General features: G+C 37.3%; 1 protein-coding gene across 4 annotated transcripts in view; it reads left to right on the top strand.

Annotated features, from left to right (window-relative positions):
* CACNA2D3 (calcium voltage-gated channel auxiliary subunit alpha2delta 3) overlaps nt 1-21895 on the top strand; it is a 454430-nt gene that overhangs the window by 328008 nt on the left and 104527 nt on the right. For 3 of the 4 annotated variants that reach the window (XM_064723753.1, XM_064723749.1, XM_064723752.1), the window contains 3 exons: nt 13281-13298; nt 20000-20071; nt 20861-20941. In XM_064723753.1, the coding sequence (XP_064579823.1) occupies nt 13281-13298; nt 20000-20071; nt 20861-20941 (171 nt within the window). The remainder of the gene's footprint in view (nt 1-13280; nt 13299-19999; nt 20072-20860; nt 20942-21895) is intronic. The other variant, XM_064723751.1, reaches the window with a different exon arrangement.

Here is a 21895-nt window from a genome sequence, read left to right as displayed (position 1 = left end):
TTGAGCCAACGTTTTTATGAGTTCTGTGGCCCAAATTTTTCAGTTGCTATAATTAAGTATCTCATTTTCTCCCAAACAGTTCTAATCTGTTTGTTTTACTGCTGGGTCTAGAATAAATGAATTATCATGAAACACATGAACTGTTTCAAATTCACTAAGTTCTGTGTCAACTGTCAAAAAACATAATGAGTTCTGGAGACAGTCAGTGAATGAACCTCTAAACTGAACAGAATTCATGCTCTCCAATTGTCTTTCAGATGCAGCTCAAAACAACAATGGATGTTGTTCTTTTATGTTAGAAAATGAACATCTGATTTACTCCTGCTCAGCAGCAGGGTGCTCATCAGTGCAGGGAATGTTTTCTGCCATTTATATTTGTGCTTAGCTCCCACATTCACACACCAAGACAGGAGTCTGGGTGTAGTGTGTCCCAACAAAACACATAAATTGAGACCCCTGAAATCAAAACTGGGGCATGCGCAGGAAAATCAAGCCCATAAGGACCTAGTGGGGATATGGATGCTTAAAATAAGAATGATTATTCCATGGAAACAGAGTACATGCAAGTAAGGTTTCATCACAGGAAGCACCTATGCACACATTATGGACACAAGATTGTGTTGCTTTCAGCTTTTTGAAGGAAACTCCTTCTTTTGATAAATTACACGTTTGTTTTCCTCCACTGCTAATGCTAATGCTGGAACTTTACAGTATTAGGGCAATTTCCAATGATTGCATTAAGCAAAGAACATTACTACAGAGAGCTAATTGCTAGTTGTCAAAGTCACAGAAAAACTGTTGTAAGGAAATAGCAATACTTAGTTTAATGAATTAACACTTTTCATGTGTAGTACTCTACATGGTATTTACACTGTAAAATGCTATAAGTGATACATAAAAAAGAAGTTTAAAACATCAAAACCAAAACTAAAAGTCCTGCACTTAAAGAGGAACATAAAATTTCCTGCTGGGGATGTGGAACATGGAATGCCATCTGTATTACATGGCACTGAGAAAACTGATTATGTTTGGACCTCTATTTCATAGCAGATGGGTTCATTAAATTTAATAGCCTCCAGAGCCTTTAGAAACAGTGTTAAAAACATGTGGAACATGCTGAGACACTTCACTTCTCGCCCCACAGTCATTATAACTCTGGCACAGACTATAAATATTACACTACTTTATTTCCATTGAATCGGATTACTATTATAATTATTTTCCATACGGTACATTTACATGAGAAATGCAGAATGCAATTTGTTCTCTTCAAACTTTGAGATATGCAGTTGATGTCTTTAAATGCATTTTACAGTTCTTTGCACTTGGAGGCTTTTATATAGAATTTATTTTTATCTTCCTGTGACATCAGGAAGCAGCTGTAATGCCAAAGCAAAGCTGGGTCTTAAGCAGCTCTGCTCCCACTGTGGTGCAAATAAGACAAGCATTAGGTTAAACAATTGAAGGGAAATCACAGGAGTGCTACATCTTGGCTTTTAGCTCTAAATTGCCCAAAGATTCTCTTTTCTAGTATTTTATTATTTATATGATGAGATAACTTCAGTTTGACCTTGGTCTCTGTTCATCTTTTATCACTGGATGAAAGAGAGATTAAATATCTAATTTTGAATCAGATTAGTTCCTACAGAAATATTGCTTCAAACAAAGTAAAGTCTCATCTTTTTGAAATATTCTCAGTATTTGATAAAGGATTATTTTACTACTTAGATTTTTATTTTAAATAATACTTCCAATGAAAACAAGTAAGTTTTACCATGTTTAAGTGCTTTGACCCCTGTCTAACCTTCTCCCACATTTTCATTTACTACATGTTCTGATATTTAAACTAAATTACAGTTGAAGAAATTGTTCTCCTTGGTCATGATCTTTTTTTTTTTTTTTCAAAAAATAACTGTTTCCCAATACCCATATCAGCTTCTTATTGTACAATGTAATTATCTTTCCACTTCCTTTCCTGCAGAATCCTGTGACTATCCTGTCTTTTACTGTTTTTCTAAGGTCACTCTTGGTTTTGGACTGCACTGATAGTTTTAATGTGGGTTTTCACCTTCTTCATATCACTGACTTCAACTCCACTTTTGCCACTGACCACCGCTGATATTATTATCATGACCTGCCAATTTTAATAAATCACCAAAGTCCTGCCACAGTAGATGATGGATGATTACAGAATTAAATAACAATTCCTTCCTCATATAATTTATATTTAAAGTAATAGGTAAGAATGACCAGTTGCTTTAAAAGGGCAGAGAATGAAAGGACATAGTAAGACAGGGTAGGTCAATGCAATAATTCATTACTGGTCTTTCAAACAGTAGTACCCCCTTCTACAGATTTCCCACACAAGTCTCTAGGTCTCAAGAATCATGGAATTCTTGCTTGTGTTTGGTTAAACTTGATTTGAGGGAATTCCATTAGGCAGAAATATTTCATAATATCCAACCTAAACCTTCCCAGGTGCAACTTGAGGCTGCTTCCTCTTGTCCTGTCACTTGTTACACCTGGGAGAAGAGACTGACCCCACCTGGCTACAATCTTCTTTCAGGTGCTGTAGAGCCATAAGTTCCCCCTGAGCCTCCTTTTCTCCAGGCCAAACACCCCAGCCAGTCCCAAGGAGGTTTGTGCTCCAGCCCCTTCCCCAGCTCCCTTGCCCTTCTCTGGACACACTCCAGCCCCTCGATGTCTTTGCGTAGTGAGGGGCCCAAAACTGAACCCAGGATTTGAGCTGTGGCCTCAGCAGTGCCCAGTACAGGGGGACAATCACTGCCCTGGTCCTGCTGGCCACACTGTCACTGATACAGCCAGGCTGCCACTGGCCTTCTTGGCCACCTGGGCTCCGCTTCACCTCCTTTTGACTTACAACCCAATGTCTTTTTCCACTGAGCAGCTTTCCAGTCACTCTGTCCCCAAGCCTGGAGTGCTGTGTGGGGCTGTTGTGACCCAAGTGCAGGACCCATCTTTACCTTGTTGAACCTCACACCACAGGCCTTGGCCCATGGACCCAGCCTGTCCAGATCCCTCTGCAGAGCCCTGCTACCCTCAGCAGATCAACACTCCCACCTAACTTGGAGCCATCTGTAAATGTACTGAGAGTACCCTCCATCCCCTCACCCAGAGCACTGATAAAGACATTAAACAAGAGTGGCCCTAGCACTGATCCCAGGGGAGCAGCACTGGTGACTGGCTCCAGCTGGATGTAACTCCATTCCCCAGCACTCTCTGGGCCCAGTCACCCAGCCAGTTCTTTGCCCAGCAAATGTTCACCTTTCCAAGCCATGAGCAGCCTACTCCTCCAGGAGAATGCTGTGGGAAACTGTGTCAAAGGCTTTCCCTCCTTGATTCTTGCTCTAGACAGGTGTAATGTTTTGTAACTTGCAGTCAACTGGGTCCTCCCTGGTTAGCCAGAACTGCTGATAAATAATTGAAACTGGCTTCTGAGATGAAAACTGATTGGATGTGTTTGAATAAAAATCCATAGAACTACAAATGTCAGTAGGTTTCACCTGCTGGATGTTCTCCCACCAGTTACTGTGTACAAATGACAAAGAATTGCTCTGCTGTTGAATTTGATTAACAGGAGTATTCATGCCAAAAGGGTATTGGTCCCACTTGCAGACACCTGCACACTGGAGATAGAGCAGCTTGGGACCATTTCCAGCTGGGCTCTGCCAATGACTTACAGTGCCTTTGACTAAGAGGATGCTCTGCATTTCCACCTTATTTCACAAGGAATTGTCTAGTTTTGTTGTGACACAGAAATAAGATCAAAAGTTGATGAGACACAGACTAGAGAAAGAATTTGATTCTACATCCCTACATGCCATGGTGAATCCAGCATTTAGGAGGACAGATCTGTCCTGTCCTCATTTCAGTCTTTCATAAAGACATTCATCTTTTGTTTTACTGCCTCTACTCTGAGTGAAATTGAGTTAATTATAAGGAAATTGTAGGTATTTTGTCTGATATATTATTTTTTCTGGCATATTCTCATCTTTAGTTTTCACATAATATGTTTTTAGGGTAAATGATAATGTAGGAAAGCAATGATTTTAGTATAATGTACTAAATCCCATCCTTTGATCTCATATTTATCATTCCTTGACTTTCTGGAAGGAACAGGGCAGTGAAGATGAAATGTAATTTATCTGCACTGCTGGAGTAAAAACCTGCAATAATAAGAAAGGCTTATTCAATTATTGGTACTATTTGAGCTTTGGTTCAGTGGCAGAATTCAGTGCAGAAAAGGAGAATAGAGAATAAATGGAAATAATCTTCTCTTTTGTCTATTCTTCTGCAGATATAGAAGTCTTCAGTTATTTATAGCTCTTTTTGTATTACGAGGAGTTTTTGCATACAACCCAGTCATATATGCACAATAAGCATAAACATTGAATTTTGTGTTTATCACAACCATTATGTGATTATGACTTTCTTAGAAGTTGGTTATTTGCAGAGAAATTATTCTGAAATATACTTTATAAGGAATAACAGGATATTTCTCACTGATGCTCTTGCTTCTTGACAACCAGGTGTCTAGCCTTGGTCCACACCACCGTATTTTGTCAGATCAGATCTTTCCAAGCAGAAATTTCCATGAAAGATTAGTTTAAAGATGATCTATCCAGTTAGTAAATGACCTTCAGCAACATCAGTGCCATCAGGAGAAAGTTTAGAACCCATCCTGCAGTATGAAGAGTCCATAAATACTCCATGGCTGTTTCAATGAAGTGTAGCTGTAAAATCTCAATGTGAAACTAGAATGGTGAGATGCATTAGCTTTGTGCTTTTTAGTAGGGTACAAAGGCAGAATCTGGTCCTCAAAGCAGAGCTAGTGACCAGGATGCAGCATTGATGATGCCTTTGTTATTTATGATGGCAGCATTAACCATGTCTGTAATACCAACCTCCCCACAAGATGATAGAAAAATTTATAGAAAAAAGAATCTATTTATATATTAGGAGCTTATCCAGCCAAGAGATTTCACAACATTAAATAATGGAGTTTTCTAAGAGTTCTTTTTAATTCTTTGTTTTATCATATAGTTTAAAAACAATGCTTTTAGCAGTTAAGAGACTTAAACCTGCCTTCTGATCTTGTACATCTCTGCTAGCTAATAAAATCAGTTGCTCTGCTTAGGCATGTGAACCTGAAACCACATGGTGGTCACCTTGCATAGTATTTTAGCATAATATTAATTTATTTCCAAAATACACATTGAGCATTTGATTCTCAAATTTTTATACAAAACCTGGACAAAATTTTTATCGAGATTTGTTCCTGGTTTCTGGGAGCATCCCTCTTCCCTGATAAAGCAGAACAGCACATTTTAACATCTACCTGAGCTCATTGCCTGGGCTTCATGTAGTATTTTTATGCAGTTTTTTGCACATTTTTTCCTTTTTTTTCTTTATGCTTCATCTGAACTTTTTCAGATGTGATTTGAGATGGACTTGTCAGTATTTTGCCCTTTCAGAGGCAAGCTGACAAATAAGAAAAAAGATTATTTGAAAGGGAATCAAGATTTTTGAAAGGTTTGAAGCTTCTCATTTAACTGTTGTGCAGAAGCTGCATTTCCTGCTGGTTTCTGGTGCCCTTGAACTATTATAATATCTGTGGATTTCTTCTCAGCAAATGAAATGATCCTAATAGTTTTGTGCAGCCCTTCCTCCTTTGAAACCATCTCCTGTTGTTTATCAGCTCAAATGACCCTATGAGCCTGTGGCTCCATCTTGTTCTGCCCTGCAGCCTCCTGCTCCTCACAGAGCAGTTCTGGGCCATTGCTCACTGACATTGCCTCCAAGGTGTTTTGTGCCAGCTAAATACATAATCTGTGCAACATTTCTGCTCATTCAGAGGCAATTAATGGGGGAGAAAAAATACCCAATAAAATACAATAATTATTCTGAATGTGTTTGTTAGGCAGCTAAAGCAGTTTGTTCCCTCTAAAAATGATCCAGTGTTTTCATTCTAAAAGATAATTGGTTCCAGCACTTAGAGCTTTGTACTGGTTCCAGTCTTTGCATCAAACTTCTAGAATCAAAAAGTTAATCTCAAAACATTTTTGGAAGGACTTCTCTTGAAGCAAGTAAGAGAAAGAGTAAGTTCCATTAATTACAACCTCCTCTCCTCCAAACACAGCTCCATTTTCCTTAGCTTTGATATTCCTAGAACCTTTTGCAGCACAAATTCATTCCTTACAAGATCAATTTAGTCCTCTAGTTAGCAAAAGCAGATAGATTAATTGTATACACAGCCTTATTGATGAGATCCTCCTTATTGATGATTTTCTTCCTTCTGCTTGATTTTTCTTGTCGTGTAAGCTGAATTTCAGACATTTGAAATCAATCAGTTATTTTTCTACTTTTCTTCATGTGTTGTGTGCTAAACATTTCACAGTAGTTTTGCAGGTGCCTTGTTTTGCACTGGCATTAGCTAAAGCTAATTGTTTTTTCAATTCGAAGTTCATTGATTTCATTATAAAGTAAAAAAATAAAATCAAAAACTGCCTCAATAAGAAGCTTAAATGAAGATAAAGGAAAGCAAAATCATCTTGAATTAAATAGTGTAAATAAGTCCTGTCAGTCCTCTGATATTAGGGCAGTTTTTTTACAGAATCCAATTATTTTTTTATTCTTAACCCTGAATTATGTGTGACACAAAATTATGTGTGACCTTTATAATGGGTCACTTTTGTCTTCATACCTGTAAATAGTGTCCCCTGCAATAATGCTTCTACAGGAAGCTGCTTGACATAAGTAACTTCCTGTCTGTTTCTTCATTGCACATTTTGTGATCACAGTCCAAAATGCTGGGAACTTGAAATGATGCCATTTGCATGTAAATGTCAGCAAAAGATTCTTCTTTATTAAATGCAAGATCCACGAGGTAAAACTGTCTGGTATGAATTGTGCTTAATTCCAACTTAGCTTTAAAGTTATAAAAGCCTTTTGTCACTGTAAAAAGCTTCTTTCCTGTGAGGCTGTGATCTCCATACAGCAAAGGAGAAATTATCTTGGGTTTCTAAGAGCCCTAAAAGGTCCAGATTATTTGTGACAGTAGGGGAGAAGGACAGAGCAATGGAATGGAAAATGAGTCTGGATGCACCTTCCACTGCTTCTGGCTGAGCAGCGCTCTGGACACACAAGAAATGGTATTACTGTATGAGAAAAGATGGGGAAAAACCTATGGTTTGGCATAATTCAACTATACATGTTCTTATAGCCATTCCCTTCTTGGGCTGTGCTGGATGGTTGTAAAACAGACAGCAGAGCATGACATCTCTTCTGTAAGTACAATCCCATTTTGTACAATCAGAGTGACATGCTAAAAATCACAAACACAATTAGGAAACTTGATTTTTTAGAAGACATTCTGGCTTGCTTTACACATCCATTAGATCAGCACACTTTCATCTATCTTCAGAAAGATGATCTTCTTTCATCTTTAGATGTTGGTCTTACATTGATATGTAGAGCAAGTGAGAATTAATACAGTGCAAGATCAAAACCCCACTAAACTCATTGCAGGATCCTCATTGACTCTAGTAGTTATTGTGTGAGACTTGCTTGGGTTGCCTTTGATTTTACTGTGAGAGAAAGAGGATGTGTGACTGGCTCCTAAGAGGATTTATGATCAAGGATTAATTTTTTTGTTTCTAGGAGGACTGTCAAAGAACCTGTCTTTTTTTCCATATGTGGAAGGGCCTTTATGTGAGATGAACAAATGAATATGTGTATTTGCACCCATTTTCTGAGGCTGATTCCTTTTTCCTTCCTTCTCTTTCTCCCTTTTTTTTCTGTAAGAGATAAAAAGACTAGACAATAGATATACAAATTTTAATGTCAATTGCATCACTTAGTATCAGTGATGTGTATCTTACAACCACAAGTTTTCTTTGGAGTTGTCTATATTTAAAAAATTATTCAAATTCCATGCATTAACGTTTGTACAATTTTTAATTAGGAAGAATAGATCTTCTACATCGTAGATAAGAGAGTAGTTGTATCAGTAATTTCTATAGGGAATTATAAATCTAGTAATGTTTATACAGAATATATGTTTGCACATATAAGCAGAATTAATTGTGGACAAATATTTTATGCTTAGAAGTATTTAGTTATTGGTGTAATAATGAAAATAGGACTCACTCCCTTTAAACACAAGCATGAGGCCAAAATTTTGACCATGGTGTGTGGAATGCTTGTGAATTGTCTGATTCATTAATTGTTTCTGATGCTTTCATTTGTTGTCCTGTGGCTTACCTGTATAATTAGCATAATTCTTTAAAAAATATTTTTAATAAGGTTTTAACCAAACTTTGCATTTAAAGGTAATCAATTGGATTAGTGTAAGTATAATCTTTCCTGTAAATGTTTTGCATTCATTAAAAAGAGAACATTTAGTTTATACAAGTAAAATAATCACAGCCACAGACTCACAGAATATATGAGTATGGATTTTTTTTTCTGTTAATTTTGCCATGAAATTCAGAGAGCAGATGCAGACAGATATAACTTTAATAACTTCTTTAAAAGTTGAGAACATTTAGATCCTTTTTTGTGCTGATTCTCATTTTAAAAACAAGATTCCTAGACTGCTGTGGGAATTCTTCAGTCGTTTGCATTAATAAGGAATTAATGTATTTTAGAAAAGGTATGAAATCTTCAAAGAATGGAGCCATTTTATTACAAAGATCTTAAGTCTATGTATTTTTTTTGCTTTTTCCTAATTCCAATTCAATGCCTTTACAGCTCCTCTGTGTTCTCTTTTTCATATTTCACAGAAGCTAAATTCTTTCCTTTCTGTCATCTATAGGAACTCTTTTTAAAGAGAGAACTAGAATTGTAAGTTTTATCTTTGTTTTATGACTCTCTTCTCCATAGCAACATTTAGATTTCCTTTGATGAGTGTACTTTGCATGCAGAGCACAATCTATCCTTGACTAAAATGCTGTAGTTACTGAAAAATATGTGGTAGCACAGTGAAACAATTATGTGAACAATGAAGGATTGGTCTTAAATCCCTTGAAAAATCAAGTACATTTCCTTAGAGATGTTGGCCTAGTAAGCTGCAGGTTTATGTCACTCTTCTAATATTTATACTGAAATTTTAATGTCAGGAGCATCCCAGTAGGAGGCTAAATTTTATTTCTTCCTCTGTGTGTGGATATCATTTTGTATGATGCCGGTAGTACTTAGATGGGGGAATAAGGGCATAGATTACAAAAAATTATCAAAATCATATTTAAATGCTATATTTAATAGTAACTGAATAAGTAGATTTTAAAACAGAAAGTTTACATTTTCTGCTCAAAACTGAAAACTGGAATATTCTTTCTATTCTTCCCCAAGTTTTTGCTATTTATGGGAAGAGCTGAGGAAACCTGCTAGCAATGTATTAAATGCTTTGCTTTTTCTCCATATCTTTCCTGAAAATGTATTTTTGAAAAGTAAAAGTTCTGAGCCATGTCAAAGAAAGAGTCACTATGTGGCATGGATGGGAGGAACATGACCATTAGAAACATCATACATTTAGCAATGCATTAAGGTTAAATTTAGTGCAGCTCAGAAGGTATTTATATAAATGTCTGTTTTATCAAAACCATTTCCAGACTTGCTGATTATTTACCGACATGTTTGCAGTTACTTTCTATTGATTTGTATTGTATCTGATTTTGGAGCAATCAAGTCAGTGGGGCTGTTTTACTGTGACTGGTGACTTTTTAAAACTTGGCAGGGAGGACTGTGGAAATAAGGTCAGTGAATGTAAAATAAGAGTTTTTATTTATTTTTCAAAGTTTTGAATAGTTTCAATTGAAATAGTATACTTTTTGTAACAACTGCATTAAATAATTAGAAAAAATAGAAACGGAACATTAAAATCTTAATGATATGTGTTATTTTTGTTATGTGTTGTTTTATCTGATACAAAAAATAGTGCAAAGTCTGTGGTGGTGGATCCCTTGGCCTGTCTTGGGGTTTTTTACCACATTATTAGTGTCCAATTTTAATTTTTCTGGTAATACCAAACACATTTCCATGAAGGGCTCAAAACAATACTAGATTATTTGCAAATGTGGAAAGCATGACAGTGTGTGCAACATCAGTATTGAGAAACCTCCTGCAGTTATTTATTCTGTTCTACATTGTGTGACGGGACCCCAGGCTGACCTGAATTTAGACGTGGAATTCTCAACATATCTTACTGGCATAAAGCAAATTGTGAACCTCAGGGGGCCTCCAGTTTCTGAGAGTAATTTTTTATTTGTAATACAAAATAGAATAAGAAAATGTATTTAGTAAAGAATTTTTTTTTTCTGGTTAAAAGGAGTTTGAAAAGAAATCCCACTACATTTTTACCTGTGTTCTTGCAACGCTCCATGCTTTAGTCTTGCTCTTTAAGAATTTTTTTTAGGTTGAAGCAAAATCTGCATATTTCCATCAAGATCCTTAAGTCTGCTTTTTTAAATCAGAAAATTCTCTTAGGTTTCCCCTGGAGCTTACAGGTTTGCTGGGTCCTGTCTGTGCTGTACCTGGCAGCACAGCAAAGGTCTCTTCCTAAGCAGATTTGTGGGGCAAGGTCCAATTTCCTTCAGACAGCTCCTCCTGAGCCACAGCTGGGTGAACCAGGAGCCAGCAAATGGCCCGGTGTCCTCCCAGCCACAATAATTTTAGCAAAACTTTCTTTACCCAGATGTCAAACTGGGAGCAGGTAAAACAGATCTATGTTATGTGCATTGTTTGGGGACAAGCACCTGAGGGAGGGAGAGACACCAATGCAAAACAAACAGGATCAGGAGGTACTTTGGTGTGGCTGGAGCTGAATGAAACTATCAAAAGGGCACAGTTTGCCAGGGGGGAGGTAGAATAGAAATACCTGCAGTGCTGGAGGGCCAGGGAGAGATCACACAGTTTGCTGCAAAGCTGCCTCTTGGCAGGGAGTGAAGCAAAGCACAATCAGAGGCACCTGCTGGCTCTTAACACAGACAGGCAGCTCTTACACTGCTCAATAAAGGGTCAGACCAGAGGACTATTGCTATTATTGTTAGGAAAATGATTTGTTTCCTATGGCCTCCCAGAAGGGTAATGTCAGACAAAACTCCACAGTTTATTTCAAAGGAATACATAGCAAATATTGAAAAACTGAATAAACTGAATTGCTGACATACAGGACCTTGTAACAGCCAAGTCTCAATTCAGCAATAGGATGAATATTTATATGATGGGAATAAGGACATTTTTTTAATTGTCCTTTGGTTTTTTATTGAGGAAAGACTTTGAACCTGGATTTTTAAGCTTAGGTGAAATGTGTCAAGAATTCCAGCCCTGGAAAAAGCATGATCTGCTGACTTTATTATTCTTAATCATTGTGACTACAATATTTCAGAGAATGGCAATGCTCTTGATTTTGTAAAATCTTATAAATGGTCTAACTGAATTCAGCAGCAGATAATAAATAACTCTAGTTTGTAAATGCTTATTAATGTGCTCTTGAAAATTATCTGAGAGCATTAGGGGTCACTTTGTGTTCAAAAGCGTGAAGCATCCAGTTTGTGTGGTAGTTCTTAATAGGAAATCCTCACTTCAATCCATCTGACTGTAACTCTGTCACTTGGCAAAACATGACCTAACTGCATATGCCTGACTGTATTTGGTAAATCAAAAAAAAAAAAAAATGAAAATCATATTGCAAATTTCTCCTCTTGTTTGAATGTAAAAAAGAAAAAGTTTCCACTTGTCAGAGTCAAAGTAATTAAGTCAAAAACTAACAAGTAGTTAAACTTTCAGAAAGGCTTTAAACTGCTCTAACCTGTTATACAGGATTTAGGTCATGTGTTTACAATTCACAGATAGCTGCAATTTCTGCAGCAACCCTTTTATAGTGTTCAATATAGTAATTTATTTTATAAAAAGGCTTTTTTTTGAAACGCATACAAGTCATACTTTAATGTGATCCTGGTTTGTATTTTGATATTGGATCACTGCCGTTTTAGGATTAAAGAATTTTACCCTGTAGCATTTCTTCCTGCTGTGAATTTTGTTACATTTTATGTTGTGGAAACAGAAATTGTGGCTGTTTGCTCCAGTATTTGTGAATTAGACATCATCTGACAGTTCTCTTTCATGAGAGGTACCATGTGGATATTTGCTTTTAACAGAGGACTGCGTTCAAGTTTGGTATTTTTCTCTGTATTTTTCATTCAGAGGAAGGGCAAAAGGTCAGAAGCTCACTAGAGATCTTGAAGGTCTTTTTGCATTTGGCATCGATTCACCTGCCTGTTTCCTTGTTCGGATGATGCCTTTAAGGACAAAATTTGAGTTGGACAAACAAATTTTCTGAGGAGGTGCACTTAGCACAAGGCTGGAGTGCTACATGAGTGAATTTCTCCACAAGTATGGAGTAAGAGGAGGAGAATTCAGAAAAAGGGAAAACTGTATTGTGCCTGTAACAGTTTGGTTTTCTGACTTCCTCTGTTAGAATGGGTTTTCTTTTTTCTGAAGTGAAAACAGAACCCATCTTTCAACTCTTGATAAATAAGGTTTTTAAATGTGATGGAGTCTGCTGCCTGCTCTCAATGCCTTTATCTGTGAGTTGTTGCTTACAGTAAATACTGTGCACACAACCAGGTATGGCTACTCTTGTCTGATAACATCTGTGTGGTACAAATATGCATATATGCATAAACATTTGCATTTGATTTGCATATATGCAGATATAATCATACTTGTGTTTACAGCACAGAAATGTATTGTTCTATGCATATATTATTGTATATTCTGCATGTATTGGAATCTGTTTGCATAAGCACTTACTAACTTTCTATTCCCATTTTGTTTTTCTTTCCTCTGTCATGGAGGATACAACCTTCTACTTTAATATGATGATCTCCTCTTAATGTCAGTTTCATTTAAAACCAAAACTGTCTCTATGTTGAATTATATTTGTGTACAGGAAGATGGAATTACTTCACAGTTCAGGTGTGATACCATATCTGATGAGAAAACAATCCTTTTCTTGGTGTGGTAGTATTTAACAAATGTCATGGTGCTTTTGTGATACCTTGTAGAGAAGCTGCCAAATCATAGTCAGTTAATAAGCCCTCAATAAGTTGAATCAATTGGCAATGTAAACCTAGTTCCTCTAGTTTCCTTTACACTTTGTTTTATACTATGTTTATGCTTTTATTATTACAGCAGCTAAAGTGCCTGTTCAGATTAATTTAATGTATAATTGCTTGTTCTGTTTTGTTGTTTTCCAGCTCCCTCAGGCACAAAAGGTAAAATATTTTAATCAAATCCTAGTCATTCCAAGTAGTCACCAGTGCTTCACCAGTGTTTCCATGGTGGTGTGGGTGTGGTACAGGCGGTGATCAGTGAAACTCTTCACTGTCACGGGGCTCTGAGCGGGCCCCAGAGGAGGGTGCCTGGCTTTGAGCCCAGCTTGAGGTACCTGCTGAGAGCAGCTCTTCAAACACATCAGCTGTTTAACATGCCAGGCATCCAGCAGCCTTCCACTTGCAAACAACAGGGAGGCTGTTTTATCAACAATTTGAAATAATAGTAGGGATTAAAAACAAAACCCAACCCACTCCGTTACTCCATGTGAAGCATTTCTGGGTCTGTTGTAGAGACTGCAGAACCCATGGCACAGCTGGAACCCTTTCACTGCTCCCCACTGTATCTACCAACACACCCCTGAACACATTCAGCATTTGACTTCTCTAGCAGGTTGCATAATTTCCATACAATGTGCTCTTGCCTTTAAACCACTTCTGCATCGATATGGTGTCACCAGAGCCAGGACAGCACAGCCACTGTGGCAAAGCTAACAATTCCTTGATGCCTGTTGCATCATCCTTGTGTATTTCACAAATATAATCAAGGCTTTCAGAAACTAGAAAATCTAGGTGATGTTTTGTGCATTTGGTAAAAAAGTATTAAAATGATAAAAAGGAATAGAATATGCTGGGCAATTGCAACACTCACTTGTCCAAGTCATTCTTATTGCTCTTGGAAAAGCACTTTCAATAAGAAATGTCACAGCAGTTAGTCAGTTTGACATCACTGTCAGTAACATTCATGGATGATGATGAAAGTTCTGTTTTTAATGAAAGCTATAAGTGAAGTGATCTTTCACTTAATAGCTTCTGAAGAATGGTGAGGGCATCCACAGAGCTTAGAACTTCACTAATGTATCTCAGCCACTTTTTAGCTTAAAAACCAAGAAATATGAGGATGGGAGAATCTAATTTTATGATACTAGATGTATTTGAAATTTCCTTGCTCATGGAGCTTGGAAAATTCAATTTCAAGCCTGCAGGTAACATGCTATTTTATGACACTGCACTATGTCCATAGTTTGTTCATGCTTGGATAGTTGCAGAACATGGTACCAAAAGATGTTGGTTTTGTTTTGGTTTTTTTTCCTTCTTGAAAAAAAAGTTTCAAGAAATATTTTGTGTACAGCTTTCTAGAAGAGTAGAAGGACAAAAAGATTGGCTAGACTAGCTAACTTTGGCTTTTTCATTTTCACCTGCTTAAATGTTTGTGCCAAATGCTTCTCTTTACAGTTTGCAGAAAGAAGAGAGAGTCAGACTGTGATGTGCTGGTGCAGAAATTACAACCAGCCAGGCTGTCAGCTTGTGGCATGTGGGGCTGTATTACCTGTTCTGATGGCCACAATTCTGAGCTGTTAAACAATATTCTGGTACAAATTATTCAAGTTTGCTGTTAGCAAATACAATTTTCAAAAATGGTCAAAATTGCACATTTGGAATGTTTTTTCCCTAGATCAAAAAATTGCAGAACTAAAGCCAGATATTTTTAAATGCACTCACAGCTGACTACAGTCTAATTGATTGTGTATTTTGTGCAGTGAAAAAGGAGAGAGGTGGGAAGGAAGAAATGGGATGGGGAAGGGGGCAGGTACCAGTAATCCTCCAGGGCTTTTGATAACTTCAGGCAAGAAATACGCCTTTTAAATAAGTGTGGCCTGGAAGCTTATGAACAAACCAAGAAAATCTCTCTTGCTCTCTGCAAGGTGAAGGGAAGCAGCACAGGGCTGGTGCATGCCTTTATGAATGACTTAGTCACTGTTTTGCCATTTGGTGTCTGAACTTGTACTGTATTTTTGTTGGAATCTATGTATCATCTTGCAAATGTTTTCTCTATAAACATTTCAAACAGTCATGTCTCTCTAAACATGTTCACTTTAATCTTTGAGTGATCTGAAAGAAAAATGTGGCATTTCAAGTTTACCTTTGCTATTTCATATCTATTCTAAATAGTTCACCATCTTGATGAAATGTGTTTTCTCTTATATGTGGGACACTTTGGCTTCAGATTTTTCAGTGTTTAGTCAGTGTTCTATGGTCATTAGCTATTGATTTTGAAGACCTGTAGGTTTTAAACTGTCTACAGCAGTTAAATAACAAACCTGTTACTCTTATGCTGTCTGCTCTTGGTCAAACTGGTGCAAATTCAGAATTAGAGAGCAGGTGAAATGAATAATGATGAGTTTAAGGTGGATATGTCTGTTGCACCATGATATTTGTCTTGAAAAGATCTTTGTGATATACCCTATACTTAAAACAGAAAATACCACAAAACCAAATCAAACCAACCCCCCAGCCAGCCAAAAAACACCAATGAAAATCTCACCAGTTTCAGGCAATAGAGACCTTGATTTAGTATGGGTATGTTACTTTCAGAACAAAATATGTGTAGGAAGAGTTAATATATCTAAAAGGAAGAACTGCTACCAGACAAATGAAACAAATTCATAGGAATTTTACTTGTCCTCTATGTTTCTTTTATGCATGTTTTTAAGTAGCTATCCCACAGGGCTGTGAAATATCAGTAAGACAAAATAATAACTCAAATTTACCACTTTTCAAATTTGTTCATTTTGATTTCCAAAATGACCTTTATCTTTGAAACAGTTATGTTAAACAGCTTTTTGTATGCGCTGAAGAGCAAAAGCCATTTTTCCTTAATAGTTCAAAAAGGTGTTTTGTTTCCTAGTAGGAAAGCTTTACTTGCTTTTTTGAGCAAACACAGCAGGATTCAAAAGCTTTTGCCCTGCTCCTGCTGTGATGTTTTGTTCTACTTAGCTTGAGTGAAAAGGTAGAAGTGAATAAATTAGGCACACAAATCAGAAGCAGAGAGTTGTGTTTAGAAACACTTAAGAAATTTTTAATGATTCTCTCATGAATGGAACCACATTTCCTCCATACAGAAATGTTTTAATGATATTTATTGCCCAAAAGTTCCTGACAGCTTTCTTCTCTCTTTCTGTGTAACCCTTAACTTCTGTAAGTAGTGCTGTGCCCTCCTCATATCTTGATGCTATCCTCTTTCAGCCTTTTGGGAGGATCATTTATCATCTCCTGCATCGTTTATCTTATACTTTGAAGAGCTGAATTAACTGTCACTGGGAATAGAAAATAGAAAATGTGGAAAGCTTTGGTTTCATTGAAGTGGTTGACTAGTGATTTTAGCACTTTTGTAAAATTATAACATTTAAGTGGAATCTAATGGAGTGCAAAATAATCATAAAGTAAACAGCTTGACATAGCATTCCTTGGATCTATTTCCTCCTCATGAGATGCTACTGTCTTTGTTTTGTAATGTATATTTGGTTTCTTTTCAGAAAACCACGTTAAAATTTTCACTTTTATTTTAATTGCAGTCTTTAGATTCCAAAATCTCTCTCACATTCCTCAACAAGCAAGCTTACTTTTAATAACATTTTGAATCAGCAATTTACAAACTCCAAGTAACTATTTTACAACATAAGGGGTTTTTTAAAATTTACTCTGTGTATCAAACAGAAACTTCTCTTTCTAAGACACTCACACAGGTTCCTGTATTGTCCCAGACCATAACTTGACTCTGTGCCAAAATAATAACATATTCCTTATTCTTTTAGTCCATATAAAACAGAAATTCCAATTCTCTGAGGCTTCCAGCCTGCCTCATGACTCTGATCAGCACATAAAAGTGCAGTGGTCACAGAAGACAGCACATTGTGGAGCAAATCTATACAGAGCAGGCCAAGGAAGAAGGGCAGGGTGGGATGGGCAGGTGTCTCAGAAATGCTGATCAACCCACTGTAACACTCATTGCTATACACTCCCAAGGAAGATATTTCAGAGATGTTTCTCAAATTCTTCTTTCTGTACTGGGAACACCTCAGAAAGTGTTTATATTCTTTCCTGTATATGTGTGTCTGGTTTAATTCTGGAGCCTGCCTTACTCTTTGCCTTGAGATGGATGCTGGTGCTGAGTGTGAGGCTAAACTCTTAGGTGGCTTAACTCTAAGAGGATGATTTCTATTTGCTTTTTGGGAAGTTCTGTTGGGGTTGTTCTGAGGGGGGTAACTTGTGCACAGCGAGGAATTAAAGGGAAAAATGTTGTAGTTAAATCTATTTCTAAAGGGAATTTTTCCTCCAGTTATAGAATTATTATCACTAGCCATTAGAAATCTGTACCTTTTTCAGAGAGGAAGTTCTATTTCTTTATTCTAAACAGCCAAGAGACAATTAGCCTGGGAATGCATTTTTTCCTCAGTCTTGAGATTTATTTTCTTTCAAAGATTTGTTATTTTTTTGCTAAGCATTTAATGAAACTGTGTCCATAGCCCTTGGGTAGTTGCCCACCTAAAACTGTTACCACCGTGTCTTTCCAGCAGAAGAAAGACAAATCACTGGGGGCAAATCACTGATGCTGTCTCCTACATTCATCATTTTAGACTAGGTGGTAACTACATTATGATGAGCAGTGAGTGACTCAGTAAAACATTGCAAATACAGGTCCCTGCTCACCCAGTTATTTGCTGACTCCACTTATGGAAGTGGTCAGCAACCTGTTCATGTGCCAAACAAATAGAAAATCAAACAGGCTGGATTATACAGTGGAATTCTATAGAAATGAGTGCGACAGCCAGCTCTAGTTGCTACTTGTAGATAACAAAATTACAAGACAGTCACTCTTGCCTGCTGCCATAGTCAGTTTTGAGAGTTAATGAGCAGTCCTTTCATAAACTCCCCGGAACTCCAGACTGTGGGGTTTTTTTTCTTCATGTAAAGAATTTCAAACGCCTAAAACTCTGCTGGAAGTCCCTTGGCTTTATCCTATCCATTGAATTGTTTTTAATAATGTATTGAAAGTGAGCAGACTCCTAAATTAATACTGTCCAGGTACTTGACACAAACATGATGCCAGAGAAAACCACCCAGAGCAACCATAGAAAATCTTGATGTGCTCCAAAATGTCATCTCATGATCAGCAGAATGCTTTCCCACTTCCTGGGCTGCTCTCCCCAGAAATCATATCAGTGTGCTTGACTCTGCTACTCTGGCCAAGGAGTGGAAATTCCAACATTGCTTTGGCTGCATTTCAGTTTCAAGTACAACCTTTGAACCCACAATGTTTTGCCAAGTTTTTGTGTTTTTTTCTTGTTTGTTTAATAACTTACTATTCCTTGATATATCAAAGATTATATTAGGGTTAGAATTATCTCTTCTTGCTAACAAGGAAACAAAAAAAAAAAAGGAAATATGATCATAAGTTTGTTCCACCTCATATCCCTGGTGGTTTCTTATCAGATGTAAACCTTCTTGACTCTAAACCCCATTTGTGTTCCTGTCTAATGTCTGCAAGCATTCCTTCTCACCATGAGACAGTGCCATGCCTCAGGAAATATACTTGTTTAAGAAACTTGAAATCCTCCTGAAGAAGACTGGGAGATGCAAGACATGTAATTTATTAGATTTTCTTTGTCTGATTTGTTAATGTGGAGTATGCTTCATAAGGTATCTGTATCGTAATGTAGGAATTGTTTTCTGAGAATGCGGGGAGCCAATTGCTATTGCTTCATTATAAGAAAACTTCTGTAAACACAAACAAAGCAAAAAAATGAATTTCAAAAGTTGTAAAAAGAAAAAGAAAAGATTAGAAGTTTTACTTGAGTGCAGAAGAGATGATAGAGATGTAAGAGTGATAGGAGAATGTCCCAGTCACAATTGGGCATGACTGTCCCGTACAGCATTGCTCAGCAAGATCGTCCCTGTTGCTGCATCCAGCTGGCTGAGCACAGGTGCAGCAAAGCAGAATTTGTGTTCTACACAATCTCCACTTGAGGTCATAACTGTCTGTGTGACACCTTCAAACATTGGATAAACCTCTTCAGCTTTAATATCTGTCCCTGGGGACAGAAAGGGTTGAACAATGACTCTCCACTCCCTGCTTGAGTTGTGTTTCTCACGCTGCTGGTGAAGATGGACAGGCACAGGGCAGTGCTGGTCTGGAGCACCCCAGGCAGGTTCTGCCTCAGGGGAGAGCTTCATCTGAACAGGGAGGAGACAGTCTGACCACTCTCACTGTCCTGTGGCCAGGAACCAAGGTCAGGAGATCTGTTTGCTCCCTAACCTGAAAAGCTGCATTGACACCTGATGTGCAGAATCAACTAATGCTTCATGGCACCTCTGAGGGCAGCTGGAGCAAAGTGCTCCTGGGGTCCTGACTGGCTGTCATCCTCTGTGCTGCTGTGTGAGCTGGGATCTCTGTACCAGAACTAAACCCACACAGCCCATGGCCCCTTGCCCTGTGCTGGGAGAGAACAGCCCGAGGCAGCTGAGGCAGAGCTGGCCAGTGGGAGGGGTGTGGAGCAGAGCTCCAGCTGCTCTGCTGCTGCTCCTGCTGCCTCCACAGCCATCCCAGCCCTTCTCTGTGCCACGGCAGGCTGCACTGGGAGAGAGGATGGGGCTTCTTTCCTGTCTGGAGGGGCTGGGATGGGCAGAGCTGGGTCAGCTCAGATGGGGCTGGGCTGTGCTGGCTGCAGGTCCAGCTGCATCACTGCCATTTGGGTGAACTGCCTTATCTCATTTTAAATGGAAATAATGACATTGAAAACTGCAATCACATGTTTGTAATTGTCCCTTAGTTCTCAGAGATAGTATTTCTTTTTCAAATATAGCTGGCTGATGATCAGGGATTGGTGTTGATGACAACTGTTGCCATGCCAGTATTTAGTAAGCAAAATGAGACTGTAAGTATTCCGGTTATTTCTGTCATGTGATAATGGTGTGACTGATGTGAAGTTGCTTTCAGGGATCTAATAAGTTCAGTCAACTCCTAGATTTTTAAAATGTATTATTATTATTATTTTGTCTGCAGTTAGAATCCCTTTATTAGCATAAAAACATGGACAAAATAATCCCAAATACCTATACTCTATAAGCCATGGTAAAATGATGAAACCCTATGTCTGAGGGAAAATCTCAGATGACACCAGGCCTTATGGTTTTCTTACTTCTGCTTTGCTTTTTATGTAGTAAATATTATATATAATTTTCCTCTTTGCTCTGATATAACTCAAATTTTAATTAGTTTTATGTCTATTATATATTCATCTATTTATCTTTAGTAATTCAACATTGTTAAAGAAACTTAAGCGTACTTTCCCTTTAATGCTTCACCTTCCTCTTATGTTTATCAAATGGTAGGAGAAATTGGGAAAGACAGGAGTAACATATTTTTAACAGTAGTTTTTAATTTTAAACCTATTTGCATGTGAAAGATTTCAGCAGAGGGGCTCACCAGCTATCAAAACCTTGCATGCCTTTTCTATATAAATTGTAAATAAGGCAGAAAGGAGCAATATTATTGATTTAATTACTGATTGATCAGCTGAATTGTACCAGTGTCTGCCTTCCCCACTTTTAAAATAATTTATCTGTCATCTATTCAATTTCACAGTGTAGCTGCAAGGTGAAATAAGTGGTGAGAATGTTTATTATCATCATGGTTCTGAGTGTATCTTTTATTGTTCTTTCAGAGGTCTAAAGGGATTCTCCTGGGAGTAGTTGGCACAGATGTTCCAGTTAAAGAGCTTTTGAAAACTATTCCAAAATACAAGGTAATACACAAATGGTGTATATATCATTTATATTCAGTATAATGTCTCAAACACAACATAATTCATTTAATTTTTGTTATTGTTTATGCTTGCATAGCTCCATTATTTCACCCATTTTCCTCAGGAATTTTACCTCTGTAGTGTCTGAAATCAAGTGCCATTTTTAAAACCCAAGTTAAAATATGGCCTGATTTTCACATTTTTGTGAAAAATCAGGTGGTAATATTAAATACTGACCGTGTTTTGTGGCCTAGAGGGTCTAGTATTAAATTCTGTCCATATTAAAATCAATATAATTATAAAATCAATGAAGTTATCAAACTATGAAATATAGCCAGAATACAGTTCAAAATAACCAAAAGAATCATGCTAAAAAACTGCATGACTTTTAATGAGAACCTATCCTTATTGTGGCTTTAGGCTTCCTGTTGGTGTGTAATTCTTCCTGTCCTAATTCTGTGTCTCCTGGAATTAAAGAAAGTGGCACATTGCAAGAACTTAAGTTCCTGCTTAACCAGACTAGTGCTTCCTTCTCTCCTACCCAGTATCTGCTAAATATTTTCCTCCACTTAGTTTTCCAAAGTGAATGACAGTTCTACAGTAAAAGTCTTAAAATAAATGATCACAAAAATTTTCAAAATCTGAACCACTATGTCTCTTGTGAAATTTTGCATTCGGTAAAAGCAGGCTTCAGGCAAACACAAAATGTAATTACTTTTCATTTAAATTTGATGCAATACATTAGTATTTCACTACTTCTCCATGTCTGGAATGTTTTACTATAGCACTCTTCTATTCACAAATGAAAATTAAATTAGTATTTTCCCATTAATAGATTTTTTTGCATGACTAACAAGCATGTAACACAGCATTGTAGACAGCCTTTGCTAAAGAGACAAGCCCCTGGAATAAGTGCATTTTGACAGCACCTGTACTAAGCATAAATTTGTATAT

Source organism: Zonotrichia leucophrys, chromosome 12 (genome assembly GCF_028769735.1).
Source record: "Zonotrichia leucophrys gambelii isolate GWCS_2022_RI chromosome 12, RI_Zleu_2.0, whole genome shotgun sequence".
Classification (NCBI taxonomy): Eukaryota; Metazoa; Chordata; class Aves; order Passeriformes; family Passerellidae; genus Zonotrichia; species Zonotrichia leucophrys.
This window is presented reverse-complemented; position numbering and strand designations above follow the sequence as displayed.